We start from the raw sequence: 18,288 nt of genomic DNA, 5'->3' as shown, positions 1-18,288 counted from the left end.
AGTTGCAGGTTTGGTCCCTTGTCCAGCCGGGGCACATGTGAGAAGCAACCAATCGATTTATCTCTTTCACATCTATGTCTCTCTCTCTCTCTCTCTCCCTGTCTCCTCCCCCTCCTCCCTTCCACTCTCTCTAAAAATCAATGGAAAAATATATCCTGGGATGAGAATTAACAAAATCAATAGTTATGGGGATGTAAAGTACAGAATAGAGTATATAGTCAATAATATTGTAATAAGTAAGCATGGTGCCAGGTGGGTACTTGAAATATTGGTGAGATCACTTTTTAAATTATGTAATTGTTGAAAGAAAAAAGAAAAAAATGTATTAAATAAAGAATGATTAGTAAGTTAATTAATTGAAATTCCAAAAAATAAAAATTAAAGAAGTACAAATTGGTAGTTACAAAATAGTCATGAGGTTGTAAAGTACAGCATAGGGAAAGTAGTCAATAATATTATAATAACTATGTATGATGCTAGATGGGTACTAGACTTATTGGAGGGGATCACTTCATAAATTATATAAATTGTCTAACTGCTATGCTGTACACCTGAAATTAATATAGGATGGCAAGTATAGTTGAAACAAAGATATTGTTTCTCTATCAACATCCTTTACATGTTTGTAAAAAAAAGCCAATTGCCCACATATGTGATGGTCTATTTCTTTTTCTTTCTTCTTCTTTTTTTTTTTTTTTTACCATCTGATTATTTTTAATGTCCAGAGTTTAAAATACAAGGAGCAGAGCTTCCTCTCAGACTCAAGTTTATAAATTCTCAATTGGCTTGTGAGGCCAGTAGGGATACTTCTTTTTGTCTAATCTGGTTTCTGGGAAGACTTCATTCAAATCCTCGATGGTCATCTGGTCAAATGGAATTATGTTCTTCATCTTCTCCAGCTCTTTCTCAAATTGCTCAATCCTGGTCTTTGAGAGAGACACAAACTCAGCACAACTTTTCACGTCTTCTTTTTCTTCAGCACCCACCAGGGCACTGTACTTATCCTCTGGCACAGGAACCTTCAGGGCATTAAACTTCTCAAAGTCATCTACTAAGCCGGCCTTTGCTACGTTGGCCTTGTAGTAAGCCCGGTCGATAGCAGGTGGTTTCTCAGGTAGAGGAGCCAACCTGGAGGTGAGGGTCTCATTCCAGGATTTCAGGGTGTTAGCAATGGCCTTCTGGTTTCGGGGTACGATCTCCCCAAAAGCTACCCAGTCAATGGTTTTTAGAGCAAGTTTTTGCCCAGCCATCTTGAGATCCTTCACCGACCCCGGCTGCCCAAGGTCCACAGGGCCGATGGTCTATTTCTTAATTCTCTATTTTGTCCCATTGATCTATTTGTTGATCTTAATGCCAATGCCATATTGTCTTGATTACTATAGCTTTATAGTAAGTCTTGAAATCAGCTAGTATCTCTTTCAAAGTTACTGTGGCTAGTGTAGATGATCCTTTGCACTTCCATATGTCAGAATCGGTTTATCTATTTGTACAAAAAAAGTCTGCCGAGGTTTTGATTGAAATTGAATAGAATTACAGATCTAGTTGGAGAGAAATGACATCTTAACAATATTTAGTCTTCTGAACCATGACACATTGTCATTTTCCATTTATTTAGGTCTTCCTTAATTTCTCTCAACAGGGTCCTGCAGTTTTTCATGACTTTTGTCAGATTTACCCCTAATTATTTCATATCTTTTGATGTAAATACTATATTTTGAATTTCAATTTCTGATTATTCATGGTTAGTATAAAATACAATTGAGTTTTGTATATTGATACAATATCCTGTCACTTTACTAAACTTAATTATTAATTCTAGTAGCTTTTTTTCTGGTAGATGCGATAGAATATTCTACATATAAGATCATGGTATCTGTAGAAATAAGTTTTCTTATTTCTATAAAAATAAGGCCAGAACCTCCAGTACAATGCTGAATGGAAGTGGTGAGAGTAAACATTCTTGTCTTGTTTCTGAGTTAGGGGAAAACCATTCAGCCTTTCATCATTAAGTATGATGATAGTTGTGGACTTTTCTACTTTGTCTGATAAAGGACAATGAACTTTATGTGTGACTTCCCCTCAGAGTTTGCAGATGAAGTTCACAGAAGTTAATTACTTTTTTTCTCTTCAATTTCACCTAGGATGACAAAACAGAGTGGCCCTAGAGTTTTCCTATAGCAGAGTGACTGGTCAATACCTTGCTTGCTACTTGATCTGTCAATGCCATAAAAATATTATTTAATAGTTTAGGAACAACCATGTAATTTTCTTCCCTAGCAAGAGCAAATTAGGCACTTACTAAATAATTGACAAAAATACTTAATTTTAGGGATGTCTTAAAGATTTGCTATTATGAAAAAAGAATTTGAAATATATTTTGCCTTCAACTATTTGACATGCTACTTTTATTTTCATGCCTGCTGATGAAAACTATATTAGAGTTTGTCCCCCTACCAATCCCAATTTCCTGACTCAAAAGTGGTTTACAAGTGTCTGTAGGGTGTGCATTGCTGGGGCTTAAGTGGGTTCAACAAAACCCCTCTTCTTTAGGCCTTTACCAACCAGGAACACCAATAGGGGCACCAAGAAATGTTGGTCTTTAGAGTTCTAATCTCAAATAATGAGATGCTGTTATCAAGGAGAGTCACACTTGGAACCCTTTTCCCTGGCCATCTGCCAAGGCAGGCGCTCCCACGTGCTCAGGCTGTCAGGCTGAGATCTATCCATTCAGTCGGGCCCTTTCTTCAATATCCCATTTTGCAGGCATTTTACTTAACACTTAACTACTGAAATGCTCTGGGCAGACTTTCAATTCAGAGGCCAGCATATTAACCCTCAACTTTACAAGTTAAAGGGGAAGGGGAAGAGTAGTACTAAGTCTTCTGTCTCTATTTCAATAGTCACTTCCTAGAATGTTCTATTCTCACTGTTTGCTCCCCAAAGGACAAGTCCAAGAATAATACATTAAATTACTCAAATAAGATTCTACCTCCCTCTCTCTCTCCCTCTATTTCTCTCTCTCCCTCTTTCTCTAACATTTCTCCACATTGACCTAATATTGAGGGGATGTAGGAGAGCATCAGCCCACCTCGCTGATACCACCCTCTCCCTACCTGGCTCCTGAACACTGCAATTTCCCGAGGAGCTGACATTCCTTCAGTGCCCATCATGTGCTGAGTACTGTTTTTGCCCCATTGGCAGCATGAGTCACAGGTAGTTCCAGAATCCTTGAACCCTGCCTCAGTTACAGAGACCCAAAAGTTATTCTAGAGACTACCTTTATGGATGATGCTACAATCAGAATTCCAGCAGAGGACGATGTTGAAATCCAGGCAACATTTTTGTTTTACTTAAAATTTTTACTAGTAAAATAATTTTGTCAATTACAGTTTACATTCAATATTATTTCATATTAGTTTCAGGTGTACAACATAGTTGTTAGACAATCATATATTTTATAAAGTGTTCCCCCTGACATTTCCGGTACCTAACTGGCATCATACACAATTATGACAATATTATTGACTATATTTCCTATACTGTATTTTACATCCCATCACTGTTTTGTAACTACCAATCTGTATTTCTCAATCCCTTCACCTTTTTCACCCAGTCCCCCAAAGCCCCTCTCCTCTGTTCTCTATATCTATGAGTCTGTTTTGTTTATTTGTTTATGTTATTCTTTAGATTCCACATTTAAGTGAAATCAGGTGGTATTTGTCTTTTTCTGATTAGCTTATTTTACTTAGAATAATACTGTCTAGGTCAGCTGTGGGCAAACTACGGCCCGCGGGCCGGATCCGGCCCGTTTGAAATGAATAAAACTAAAAAAAAAAAGACCGTACCCTTTTATGTAATGATGTTTACTTTGAATTTATATTAGTTCACACAAACACTCCATCCATGCTTTTGTTCCGGCCCTCCGGCCCAGTTTAAGAACCCATTGTGGCCCTCGAGTCAAAAAGTTTGCCCACCCCTGGTCTAGGTCCACCATGCTGTCACAAATGCTAAGATTTTGTAACATTTGCTTGTCATTCTTGCACATGGGCCTTACTAACCTTCTCTGTATCATCCAATGTTAATATATGTGCAGCCGAAGCAAGCACCAGGCTACTTTTATACAGGGTGTCATGATCAAATGCACAATTATAGCAATTGAGATAAGTAATGAGTGTTTTAACCTTTCCTTGAATATCTCAGAGAACATTGATAACGCACATGTTTAAAAGTCTTGTTCTTTTTTCCTCTTCTTTTCACACATCTTGTGGCCCTTCGGAAATGCTCTCTCTATAAACCTCCTTCTCTCAACTCTGTTTCTTAGTTCTTCTTGGCACCTGCCCCCACCCATGCTTTGGCTTTTTAAAAAAATATATATTTTATTGATTTTTTTTTTACAGAGAGGAAGGGAGAGGGATAGAGAGTTAGAAACATCGATCAGCTGCCTCCTGCACACCCCCTACTGGGGATGTGCCCACAACCAAGGTACATGCCCTTGAGTGGAATCGAACCTGGGACCTTTCAGTCCGCAGGCCGACGCCCTATCCACTGAGCCAAACCAGTCAGGGCTGGCTTTTGTTTCTGATGGCCTCAGAGTTACACTTAATTTGATTTAAATATCACAGCAAGTGATATTTACAGGTATTAGGGTGTGGGATGAAATTCATCCCTGCTGCAGATCTAACAACACCAATTGGGAAAGAAAGGCCCTGAAGGTTGAGGACATTAGCACACATGAAGAGCTGGGACTTGCCTCTTGTGAAATTTTCTAGTTGAAGAAACCTAACAGGTAGGAGTGAGAGGAATGCTGCTTCGTATATGACAAAGACATTACATCGTCATTAATATTGCAGGTCACTGCTTTTGGGGGGAACATTCTTGTCTCATTTTAAGATTTTTAGTAGGGTTTATTCTGAGGCTTAGAAAACTCCAGAGAGTCGGACCTTCCAGACAAATGCATTTGCCTTGACAGAACACATTTGCAATATTTTCCCAACAATGGCCTGGAGACTACTCCCAATTCACATTGGACTTTTAAAAAATATTTTTTTAATCCAGTTTTGAAAATGGACCAGGTTTGGGGCACTGATTCACATAGCTACCACACCCACTCTTTCTGCCTAGGGAGTGAAGAGAATGAATGGGTCAATCAGCTGACATATTTCCATCCAATTTCAAGTATGGAATGTGTTCGTTTTCTGACTAATGGCATGTCATTTTGCAGAAGCCTTTGGTCGCAAATTAATCCTGGAATCAAAACAGATTTTCTGGGGAGCAATCTTCCATCAAGTATTGATTTTTTTACACTCATGGAGTCTGTACTCCCTAATTTAACCTGACAATGATTCTGCACAATGGCCTGGGAGCACCTTGGCAGCTTGCTGAAGGAACTTTTGCTATCTTTTCTTTCTGAAAAGTAGAAGGGAGAAAACCCTTAGCAGCTAGCCCAGGCAGTCACTGGGGGGCATTTATGACTTGATACTTCACTTCTGGCAATTTGGAATGGGCAGAAAGCTGCCTTCTAACTTTTACAACAGTTCTAGGAGCGAGAGCTTTCCTTTGCCGAACCTGTCCAAAGGAATGTTGTTTTTTTTTTTAAGCTGCCAATTTTAAGCAAATCTGTAATGTATTGTTCAGTCATAGCCAATGTTTTCAAATGATGCTGTCTTGCTGTGGCCACCAAAGAGGAGGAAATGAGGAAGCATTTTCCAAAAGGAGGCTTTGTTTCTCAAATTCTACAAACCTTGCTGCCTTGTTTGCCCCCCTGTTTTCTCAAAGGTGCTTTCAGATCCCGATGTTCCTTGGTCTGTGTCTGATTCTTGTGAACTCGGCAAAGATTCTTGAGCAGTGCCAGCTTTTAAAGGGGCCTTAAAGAGCTGAATATTACATAGTCCCTGACTTCAAGGAGCACAGGGGTCAGAAAGTGTAGAGAAAACAAGCACATCCCATCTGTGGCAGAAAAGATAAACCTTGCAAGGCATGAACCTGGCCCAGTGTGGTGTTGGGTATTTGGAGCTAAAATGACAGACACCACACCTATCTGAGGAGGATTGCAGAGAAATTTGTGAAGGAAAAAAACATTTGAGTTGGGCCTTGAAGGATGGTGTGTTATAGGCTGTTAATAATGGCTACGTGCTGCCTTCCATTTCTTAGCTTCCCTTGTGAGCGAGTCGGGACCATGTGACCAGTTCTGAACAATGGACTAAAAGTGGAAGAGACATAGAGTCACTTTTATGTTAAGGCAGTTGTCCCTCCTCCATCTGCTCTCTTCTTATGTTATAGGGGCTAGAAGAGAGTCTTGCTTTCCAAAGCAAGGACTTGTGTGAGCTAAGGCCAAACTTTTAGGTTACAAAACCACCAAGAAATCTTGGTTTATTTGATATCACAACATAGGTTAGCGGAACTAACAAATGGGCAGAGTTACTTAATGAGAATTGATGTCAAAATCCAGAGTGATGTGATTAAGAAGATTCATTTATAGGCAAGAATTTTGATAGACCCAGGAGCCCTGAGCTCATAAAAAATAAGTGCTTAAGCAGCTCATAGAAGCCAGTGGCAGGTTTTAAGTGAAGTTGAATTATCTTGTACTTACTGAGCTATTGTTTGGGAAGAGGGCATGCACATTTATTGCAGATGGAAAATAGAATCAATAAACTAGATAAATAATGCATTAAGTAGTGTTAGTGAGTCCCTGAGTCATAGGTATCCTAATAGATTAGTGTGGTTTGGAAGTCATATCCTCTGCATTCAATATCTTTCACCTAAAGAAGAATACAATTATTATTAGTGCATTAATTGAACAGGCACCTGGAGAGACAGGAGAAGCAGAGGTAAACTTTTGGCCCTTGAAGAACTTACAGTCTGGCTGGGGAAGCAAGATTCCAAGCCCTGTATGGAGTGATGAAAGAAAGAAGTGAGGGATGATTAGCATGGACAGTAGCAGGTCAGAGAAGGATTTCTGGAAGCTGAGAGCTGGGTCCTAGAGGAAGTGAGAATTTTAGATTGCCAGAGAGGAGGTGAGCAGAGAGTCCTACTGGAGGAGTGAGTAAAGGACTGAATGGCCTCTGTTGTTGATGGACAGAATTCATTACAATTTTTCAGATTCTTGTGGCCAGGTCCTTTTTGTGGGCATAATGGAATACATGCGGTCTTTCCTATCTGGGCATTTAGAACAAAGACAATTTGGAGGAGGAATTATTTCTCCTCCACCTCAAGACCTGATTCTAGAATAGAGAGTTTTCTTAATATACTTTTTTTTTCCCTTTTTGAACATCTATATTAAGTACTCCTCATTGGTCATTGGTTGAATCTAGTTTCATTTAGATTGCTGAATAAAACCAGGTAGACAAAAATGACATTCTGTATAAAAGTTTGGACTTAATTAGATTTTGTGTGTTTCAAAGAATATAATCCCATGGTCAGAGGAATGAGTAAAGTGTTTAAGCTTGAATTTTGAAAACTTAGAAGCCATTCCAAAGCGCAATAACACATAGAATTGATTTGGATAGTTTAGAAACAGTTGAAAAAAGGAAGAATCATAACTTTGTATTTTAATCTGTTTTGGGTGCTTATGTCTATGGTTTAAAAAGAGTTTTAAAATGTAGGATGTTTTTGTAAAAAAATAGCTTTGGGATCTAATTTGTTCACTTTTATCTAAAAGATTCACCTATGCTCACTAAGGGATAGATAATGATTATTTAAAATAAGGAGATTTAAAATCCCACATAAAAAGTATGAAGCCATGTAGTAGTAAAGAACAGTAAAAGAAATTTTTTGGTGGAGGTTTATGTTAGGTGAGCCTAGAAAATACACTTCAAGAAAACAAAATGGCTAAGAAGTCTGGTTTTCAGCTCCTCAGTGTGTAAAAAACCCCGCAGTAATTGCACAGCAAAACAACTTGTAGTTGGCATCCCTCTAGGATGTTTGCGTTTTAATTTGGGGATTTGGAATTCTTTCTTTAAAAACATATTTTATTGAATTAATCAGGGTGACATTGCTTAATCAAATTATATGGGTTTCAGGTGTACAATTCTACATGAGATCCTTTCTTATCAAATACAATTTTTGTAACAAAATTTGGTTGACACGAGCAAAATTTCTGATGTGTAATGGGAAAATAAGAATCTTAAACAGTTAGAGAGCACACCATCTTTGTGCATTTAATTGCCATTGACAGAAAAAAGGCCATTGGGCAGGAAAGATAATCATTGTGCAGCCAAAAGGCATTATACCATTTGAAATTAAGGAAAAAAGTCTATTAACTTAAAAGAGCTGGAAAATGAAATCTAATAAAGAAACTATTTAATTTAAATGATTTGCTTTATTATTTTATTTTATTTTATTTTTTGGGGTCAGTGAACTTTTTCACTGCAAATGTGATATGTATGACTAAATATCACATGTCTAGGCCAGGTATAAACTGATATTTATTGATAAATGTCAATCTTGAGAAAAAAATAATGGACCTACTGCTTTTAAGTTTATTGCATTTCCATACCAAGCCAATTTCTTTCTTTTTTTTTTCATGGCTTCAGAAGGACATTGGCTCACCTTACCTATGGGCCCAGGAAAGCCACTCCTAGGCAGGCATTTTGATCCAGCAGTTCACTTGTAAAGGGATTCAGACAAAATCACAGCAGGTGGGGTTCATTTCCCTTCCTGAGTTGGACCATAGCTCAGATGAAGGTATCTGTCTTTCCCAACTGAGGCTTGGGTTTGTGTTTATGAAGTCTGCTGTTTCTTCTGTTTTCCTTTCTCCTCTTCCTCCTCCACCTCCTTCTCCTCTTCCTCCTCCTCCTCCTCCTCCTCCTCCTCCTCCTCCTCCTCCTCCTCCTCCTCTTCCTCCTCCTCCTTCTTTTTCTTCTTTTCCTTCTCCTCAGTTTGCTACTTTATAAGTGTCCTTTCAAAGCCCATCCATCTGCTCTTTGCAGGCCACTCCCTCTTAGCCCTCCACCCTCACACTGAAGGATTATGGCAGGTAAGGCTTTTCTAGGTGACCATGTGATTTAAAATATTGTAAAGTATTGGTATAAACATGGTCTGAAGTTGTGTGAGTTTTTCTCCTCCCCCAGAGTCTAAGCCTCTGTGCTGAAGACAGGCAGCATCTCTCCTATCCATATTCATGGATCCAAAGGAGGTCCCCGGACCCATGTTCAGCCACCCTAGACTAGGACTTGCTCCCTCTACTTTTGCTCCTTCTCATCAAGACTTCCTGCAGCCCCAGATGGTGCTCTAGCATGTTTTCTCTTCCTCACTCGGATTATTCCTGTCACAGGAAAGCAGGTCAGGAATTTGGACTTAGTCTTTGGAGGTGAGGCAAGAAATGATAGAAGACTATATCTAATAGTGTTTATTTTCTCTGTGGAGTGGGCAGCAAATTCAGTGCCCAGAGGCAGGGTAAAGATGAACAAGAGTATTCAAGTGTAATCTAGGTCACTCTAGCTCTCCATATTTTTCACTCGGTCTAGCAACCCTTCAGAATGCCCCACAAGTATTTCAGGAGTTACCAGAGTGTCTTTTATGTGCTCAGGGACATGTTCATTCTGTGATACCAGGGTCTCCATAATGCTTCCTGGGCACCAATGGTTTCTGGCCAGTGACCCCAGTGGATGGCTGCTACTGTACAGCCACATACAGAGGCCATGCCTTTGACCCTATGCTGCTTTTCTGGGCTTTGGTCTATATACTGCTTCTTCTGACCTGGTAGTTTCCTACTGCTGGTTCATCAGATTACTCTCTGTTAGCATGTTCCAAAGCCTGCATGGGCTTCAGTGTGAAGAGAAATAGCTCCTTCAGTTTTTATTTCTTTCTCCCTGGCATACAGACAAATACCCAAGGACTGGATTAGGCATACATGTAAATAATAGCCTCACAAGACTTCTGTCTTGAAGGCATCTTCAGATTCCATCATGATCTCCTGCCTTATACCACTATATCGTCTAAAACTTAGCTATGGGCATAACCTGGGTCCCGTGTCAGCAGGCTTCAGAGAACCCTCTCTTAATACCTCCCCTTAACATATCCAGACAGGCCAGAACATGACCGCATCAAACTGAGACTTAAGTTAGACTGCATGCCAAGAAAGTTTTAGAATAGCTGCCTAGGGAATGAAAAATCTACAAGACTAAGAAAAAGTTTCAAAATTGCTGAACTCCACTCATTGCTCCATGGAGACCAGAGACCTTTGATTGAAATGGTTCCTTTCAGCATTTGTCTGTAATTTTTCTAGCAGTGTTGGCAGCCCAGGAAGAAAAGAGAGGTTTGAATTGAATCAGGGTTGAGGATGAGCAGAGTGCAGGCCTGGTAGGGCATAGAAATACAGAGTAAGGGGACTGAGAACATTTGTAAAATTGTTGGAGTGATTGATTGGGAAGCTCAGCTGGGTGGAGCAGAGAAGAAGGAACTCCATCAACTGGGGAGTTGATGGAGTTATCTGTTTAGCATTTATTGGTCACTGACAACATGCCAGGCAGCTACAGGCACAGGTTCTGGGAAAACTGCCCTTGAGAAGTATACAGGCTATTTGGAGGGGTAGCTAATTAAATAGTTTAGTGTGCTAACTGCTACAGTGATCTGGGAGCTGGAGGAAAACAAATGAAAAGCATCTAATTTTGTCCTGGAAGATTGGTTGAAGGAAATTACACCTACACGGAGACCTGGGAGGCAAGAAGGAGTTAGTCAGGAGGAGAGAAGAAAGTATGCTCCCTGGGGTGAAGGTTTGGAAATGAGAAAGAGGATGGGAAGATCAGCACAGGATGCTGAGGCATACAGGACTGTGAAGGAGTAGTGAGGGATGAGATTGAGAAGTAGTCAGGAACCACATCAGGAAGGGAAACAGGATCTTCTAGGATATATTCAGGGCCGTCTACCAGCCCAGTCTCTTTCCCTTCCACTGAGACCATCATTAAACTGCTCAGAATCTAAGTTTGTGTCATGTTGACTATGCTGACCTAGACATGGCTGATTAGACCAGGGTGGATATTTAAGGATCATCATCCAGCATATTTACAGAGGAACAGAGAGAGCTGGTTTATAGAGAGATAGAAATAAACCAGTGACATTCAAAATCAGGAAGCCACTGACTTAACAGAAAAGAAACTGAGTCTCCTGAGTGATTCCTACCAGCCCTAGCTAGTGCAGATGAAGAGACAGACCGAACTCCCACAAGTGCCTGCTGCTCCTTCTTATCGGCTCAGGCACATGTTCATTCTGTGATACCCGGGTCTCCATAATGCTTCCCCGGCACTGTTGGTTTCTTGCCAGTGACCCCAGTGGATGGCTGCCACTGTACATCACATACAGAGGCCACGCCTTTGACCCTATGCTGCTTTTCTGGGCTGTGGTCTACCCACGGCTTCTTCTGACCTGGCAGTTTGCCTAAGGCCCTGAGTTCTTCCACCCCACTCAGACTTGCTCACTTTACTTTTGCTTCTTCTCATAAATACTCCCTCCAACCCTGGATGGGCACTTTAGCATGTTTTCTCTTCCTCATTCCTATCATTCCTGCCACAGGAAAGCACAGGTCAAGAATTTGGACTTAGTATTTGGAGATGAGGCAAGAAATGGTAGAAGACTATATTTAATAGCATTTATTTTCTTTGTGGAGTGGGAGGCAAATTCAGTGCCCAGAGGTAGGGGAAAGATTAAGAAGAGCATTCAACTGTAACCTAGGTCACTCTAACTCTATATATTTTTCACTAGGTCTAGCAACCCTTCTAAAAGCCCCACAAGTATTTCAAGAGTTACAGGCTAGGAAAAGGAAGGAACCAAGGAGGCTGTGAAGCCAAGGGTATAGCTGAGGCCCCGCTGCTGAAGTATTTGGTTAGGGAGATGCCTCTGGAGCCACTGGCTTTTTGTACCTCCATTGCTGGCTCTTAGCTCTGCCTCCATCAAAGTGTCTAAGAGTCGCTATATCTCTAAGTTACTCCTTCAAGATCCGAAGTCCCAAGTGGGAGCATCTGAGCCACCTTGCCTGGCCCAAGCATCCACACCTTATAGCTCCCAGAAAGTGGGGGAGAGGAAGTAACCTCTGAGCTATACGGTGAGGAGAAATTTTCTAAAGAGGAAAACAGCTTTGAATTGGGGTAGCAAGAAATGATACATATCCACCGGGGACTTAGGTGGGCTTCTCAGAACCCTGGCCGATGGAAAGGAGCAGCAGGCACGTGGGGGAGTTAGGTCTGTCTCCTCATCTGCACTGGGAAGGGCTGGTAGGAGGCCTCATTCAGCCTCTCTCAGACTCTGTTTTCTCATCTGTTAAATCAGTGGCTTCTTGATTTTGAATTATTTTTTCTTTGTCAAGTAAAGTATAATATTGCTTAAAACAGCTATTTTCATACTAAAAATTAGGAAGAACATTATCTCAGAGTACTAATTGATTCTTTAAGTTGAGTTAGGTTTTAGGAAAACTTCTTTGGCTTTTTTCTAACTTTACTTGGGCCAGTGAAAGACTGGCTCCACACCATGGGTTAGTGTTTGGAAATAGTCAATCCTAACAGCTTTACCAAGATTATAATTCTGGATTTCTGAAGGCTGGAGAGAGGGATTTTTGCATAGGTTTGTCATTGGCATTGCAAGCTTTTCCCTTTTGAACCCCACGCAAACCTTGTTTGGATGACCCTCAGCGGAAGGCAAAGTCTACCTGTAAATGTGCATTTAAAAAACTCTCAAGTGACAAGAGGAAGCCTTTGGGACAAGAACAATTTATCTCTTTATGTTGCTTAATGTTACTATTACAGAGGTACCCAGAGACCTTGGCAGTGAGTACACTTTTATAAATCTTAAAAACCAATCAGCTGATCAATATGTAGGGAGGGCAGGTAGAAGTGCTCACTTAAAGGACTAAATGTCTGGCCCAGCATGGCCTTTCTCATTATTGAGAAGACATTGATAATGGGGATATGCAAAGGATCATAAAGATGACTCTTGTCTCTCCTCCCACTCTTTTCAAAGTCATTCATTTTGAAGGCCGCTGGGATCAAGGGAACTGAATATGCATATTTTGAAGGAAAGAGACCATAGCTGTATCTATAAATAGCGAGGAGTAATAATGGAAGGAAAAGAGACAAGTTATCAACTGTGGTTAAAAGTATAGTAAAGAATAATGGGTTTCATCAGAATACTGGAAACTTCTCAGTTATGAGGACCCCACTTCCTAACAACGGGGGGAGTAGGGAGAGGTTTGTAGACAGATGTCCCTCTCTGGGTGTTCAGAGCCAAGAAGATAAAAAACGAAAAGGTTTAGTACAGAGAACAGTATCCCTTCACCAGGGGCTTTGTATGGTCTTAGTGGTTTGATTTTTCAGCTCTAAGATCTACAATTCTATTTTTCTTTGTATATTTTCTGTCGACTCATTTTGAGTTCTTTATTTCTTCCCTCCCCTTGTCCTCCTGTGCCTGTGGTTGCCTCTTTTTAAAATTTTATCTTGTGCGTCCAGTTTGCTTTCCTCGTTGTGCTGATCCTTTTGGTTCATTGAATGCATGTCCATGCTATTCCTTCTTATGTTTTTCCTTCCAACTCTCTTTTGCTGGCATGGATTCTAGGCTATTTGAACACAATCACTACCTTTTAAAAGAAATCTTTCCTTTACTCACTTTCTTAGCCAAGTTCCCTATTGCTGCTCTTTGCAAAGCTCATGACTAACAGCAATAGGTCAGGCATATTGTCTTTGCACATAAAGGATGTCTTGTTTTGTTTTTTATATGTGGGCACATTTATTCTGGGACCGTGAGGTAAAGCAAAATAAAACTGATTTCTAAACAAACACCAGCATTTACTTACAAAAACAAAACCAACGAAAACCCAAACTATCTCTCCCAATAGTCTCTTTATGCTACTGTCAAAGGTGAAAAAATCCCCAAAACATTAAAAACAAAACAAAACAGCTCTGGATTCCTCTTTTGAAATTGCCTCTAGAGCTTATCTACAAATCACACCAGAAAAGTAGCTTCATTGCTTATCAATCACTTCTTGTTATTTGACAAAAATTATATTACTTAGCATTATCAACCCAACTTACTTAGTTAAATCTGTTTTGTATAGTTATATACAGGATGATAGGAAAAATATTTGACAATACAGGTTGATTAGAACAGATGCTGGCTATGACCAATAGGCATACCTATAGTGATGTATATATCTGAACATCAGTTCTGCTTTATGCTATCTCAAAACATTTTTTAAAATAAAATTTCACATTTATGGTGAACTTTGGTATTTTTTGCCTTTCCAGTGTCCAATTCTAGCTGCTGTATTGGGGGTAATCTCCACGGTGTGTGGCCTTCATGCTGTAGTGGCTGGAATTCACTCTCTTGCTACTGATGGTAAAAGGCCCAAGATTTTTCTCTCCCCACTCCCTGGCTTCCAGGCATGCGGCAGAGTCTGGGCTAATTAGATACTCTGTTTAGCAAATTCAAGTAAGACGAAGGGATTTTCATGTTCATTCAAGATGGAAGCAGCATCAAGTCATGGGCAATGGCAATGGTGTCTGAGGGTGGTAGCTGAAGTATCTTAGCTAGATTATTTCTACTAAAAAATAATTGTCCTTCCTGCTTCTTAGTCCGCAGTTCCTATCCATTTTCTTAGCCTGATCATCTGGACAATTTCAGTTCACTGAGGTCCTAGTTCCCTCTCATTAAGTCGTCCTGTTTAATCTAAGAAAGTTATAGATGATTTCTTGAACTTGTGATGAAGACATCCACTCAGGAGCTGCAAAATGTTGGCCTTCAATTTTGAGAGCGAGCAGATATTTTATTAAGTGACCAAATCAATACGGGAAACACCTTGGTGGACTGGGATGTGGGCCCAAACTAATGAGATGAAATTAAACAGGAATGCGTACAAAATCCTGCACCTGGATTAACAACATAAATTAATTTTATGAGGTGAAAATATGACAACAGCAGTTCATGTGACTGTTCTGTGGTTTTATCTTGACTTACAGCTCAATGCGAGAGATCCTTGAGGTGAAAGGATCACCAAACAAACCATCATTAGGGAAAGAAGGTGGTCCTAGGAGCCTTATATTTGGTTCTGGGTATTTATTCCTTCTGAAACCAAATTAAGTTTTAGAACATTCAGTCTGTCTAACTTTCTATTATAATTTTTCTAGGTCTAGTAAACAGCTCAAGTGCCCAATAGTAGATGAGTGGGTAAAAAAGCTAGGATATTATGCAGCTATAAAAAAGAAGGATCTCTTACTCTTTGAGACAACATGGATAGACCTGAAGATTATTATGCTAAGCAAAATAGGCCAGTCAGGGAAAAACAAATATCCCATGATCTCATTCATATGTGGAATCTAATTAGCAAAATAAACTGATGAAAAAAATAGGTTCAGAGACATGGAAGCGTGGAACAGACTGACAGATCTCAGAGAAAAGTGGGGGGGATGGGGGGAGGGTGGAGGAGATATAGCAAAGAACTTAAATGAATATATGCATAGCCTATGGACACAGATGATAATGCGGTTGAAGGCCTTGGGTGGGGTAAGGGCTGGGTTGAGAGAGGCAAAGTGGGGGTGGGGGGAATGATGGACATCTGTAATAGTCTCAACAATAAAAATAAATTAAACAAACAATGAAAAAAGAAGTACAAATTGGTAATCACAAGATAGTCCCAGGGGTGTAAAGCACAGTAGGGAATATAGTCAGTAATATAACAACGATGTATGGTGCCAGGTGGGTATTTGAAATATTGGAAGGACCACTTTGTAAAGCATATGATTGTCTAATCACTGTGCTGTACGCCTGAAACTAATGTAAAATAATATTGACTTTGAACTGTAACTGAAAAATAAAATTTAAAAAATTTAAAAGGGCAAAAAAAGAAAAAGAGAAGTAGAAAGCCAGGAACTAGGGAGAGGAGAAGCATGTTTAGGTAGATTTTCACTCAATACACTAGAAACCTCTTCAGATGTCTTCTTCCCCTGACCAGGACCTTCCTCATGGTACAGCAGATAAGCCAAATGGGTCAGAAGGGCTGTTTGCTTGGACAATGGATGAGCAGCCCAGACCTGCTTGGGTCAGTAAGGGAGCTGGTTTCATCTACTTTGTGACCGGTTGCTTTTGAACTCTTTCCAACCATAGATTTTTTTTTTTGATTAAACTTATCAACCACTGTCTCTCTATATTTGCCATTAAATAGATTATGTGTATATGGTTGGCTTAGTGGAAAATTATTATTGGAATGGCTTTTGGAATCATTTAAAACAGATACTGCTGATTGACTTGTAAACCTAGGCTACTTCTAACCATTCATTTACTGTTTCGAAGTCAGTCTCAGAACTGCTTCTCACCATTTTAATTTGGAAATTGATTTTATTTGTGAAATGTTGTAGTACCAGGAACATGAGATAATTTTAATTTCTGGAGAAATATTACTGGTTTTTGCACAGTGAATATTAGTTGTTTGAAGGCAAGGATTCATTTTTTAAAATTTTTATTTCTGGGTCCCTAACACATAAAAGTTTCTGGCACATATGAAATGCTTAGCAAATATTTATGGAATATGAAACTAATCAATTAATGGCTATCTTTTAAAATTATTTTTATTTTTTAAATTTATTTCAGAGAGGGAAGAAGGGAGGGGGGAGGGAGGGAGGGGGGGAGAGAGAGAAAGAGAGAGAGAGAGAGAGAGAGAGAGAGAGAGAGAGAGAGAGAGATATCGATGTAGGAAAGACATATGGATAGGTCACCTCCCACACTCGCCCCCACTGGGGATCGAGCTCACAGCCCAGGCATGTGCCCTGACTGGGAACTGAACCCAGACCTTCCACATGGGATGACACTCCGACCAACTGAGCCACACCTGCCAGGGCTGATGGCTATCTTTTTAAAAGAAGACACTTTAGGGCAATAATATGTATTATCATAGGCAGTACCTTCACCCAGAATATTTTTAGAGTACTTTAGATGGAAAGAAAGCTTGAAAATGACTTGATTTTGCCTTTCTCCACCCATGAAAGTAGAAGCATCAGCATCTTTGTGCTCCTCTTAAAGTCATTCTGGGAGCTTCCTGGCCACTTTCCTGGACCGTTTATAATGTATGGGCACTCAGATTTTTGGTCCCATTGCTTGCTCCAAAGCACTTGTTATCAATCATAATATGAAGTTGATATATGGGTCTCTATATAGCATGAGAAATATCTGCTAAAACCCACTAAAAGTATGAAGATTATGATCCTCATTAAAAACTTTTTTATTGGTATTTTTAGCAAGATGCTCCTATTTTACTTTTGAATTAGCAAATTATCTAGCAACATTAACTCACCCCTCCCATTCACATTAAACATCTTTTAAACTCTAAATTTCCCAGAATATGTGATGACAGGCAATGCAAAGAGTAGCAAAACCTCTTTCCCACAGCAGAGTTCTCAACACCTGGCACACAGCTGGGTCTTAGTAGCAGACTGCGATGGCTCTGGGTTTGTCTGCCTACTCGTTTGTCGTCTTCTGACTTTTCATTGAGACAACCTCCTTCATCCTTGTGGTCCGGTGCGGCTGTTATCATGAGGCCGCTTACCCTAGACCACAGACAGGGCTGGGCCTGTGATCCTGAACGGCCTATTCAATCAGACCATCTCCCAACACAGTGCTTAGCCTAACATACACTTTAGAGACAGATGTATGACAACATCTGGGGTCTTTGAGAAAGAAGCCAAGCAGGACAGGCTGATGGCGTCTTTGGAACCACTGTATCCAGCTGGTCTTGTGGTCCACAATCAGACTCTCCAGTCAAGTCAAGCAACCTAGTTTCTTTTTGTGTAACGAAGTTTGTGTTGGGTTTCTGTTACTTGCAACCAAAGGAGCCAGTCCTAATTCATATAGTATTTCGTTTAAAATAATCACATTAACCCCTTCCTTTCCTTAACATCTGGGGTTGTAACATAGTCTTATTTACATGCCTACAATGTAAATGACACATATGCGTTTAAGACACAGCTAGTCTAGAAGCTCATGTCAAACAATTCTTTATTTTTTATGGTACAAATTAAAAGTGACAGATCTGAAGCTGTTAAGAAATACACAAAGTGCAGCTTTACTGACCATACAGATATTGCTCTAGATTAAGTACAGTTTTTGTCAGTTTTTTTTTTTTTTAACGTTAAGCAACCTGTGCAGATAAATCAGCTTTGGTTTCAATGTTAGAGCAAATAAGGAGCTTTTAAATATCCAGTTTGGCTTCTTGGTCACAAGTCTATCATGTCAACTTCTCATCATGATGATTTTCCAAAACAACCCAGTCTGTTTTCCTGTCCTCCAGCCTCTGCCTGCTCCAGGCAGCGGAGGCGG

General features: G+C 40.0%; 1 protein-coding gene across 1 annotated transcript; it reads right to left on the bottom strand.

The window, feature by feature from the left end:
• Positions 1 to 728: 728 nt before the first annotated feature.
• On the bottom strand, positions 729 to 1,253 carry LOC308526542 (ATP synthase subunit d, mitochondrial-like). Its single transcript, XM_081101662.1, has one exon. It carries the CDS (start codon positions 1,248 to 1,250, stop codon positions 768 to 770), a length of 483 nt encoding a protein of 160 aa, XP_080957788.1. The 5' UTR covers positions 1,251 to 1,253; the 3' UTR covers positions 729 to 767.
• Between the last annotated feature and the right edge of the window lie 17,035 nt (positions 1,254 to 18,288).

This window comes from Myotis nattereri (assembly GCF_964212035.1).
Source record: "Myotis nattereri genome assembly, chromosome: 11".
Classification (NCBI taxonomy): Eukaryota; Metazoa; Chordata; class Mammalia; order Chiroptera; family Vespertilionidae; genus Myotis; species Myotis nattereri.
The sequence above is the reverse complement of the archived record's forward strand: the minus strand, read 5'-3'. Positions and strand labels throughout refer to the sequence as shown.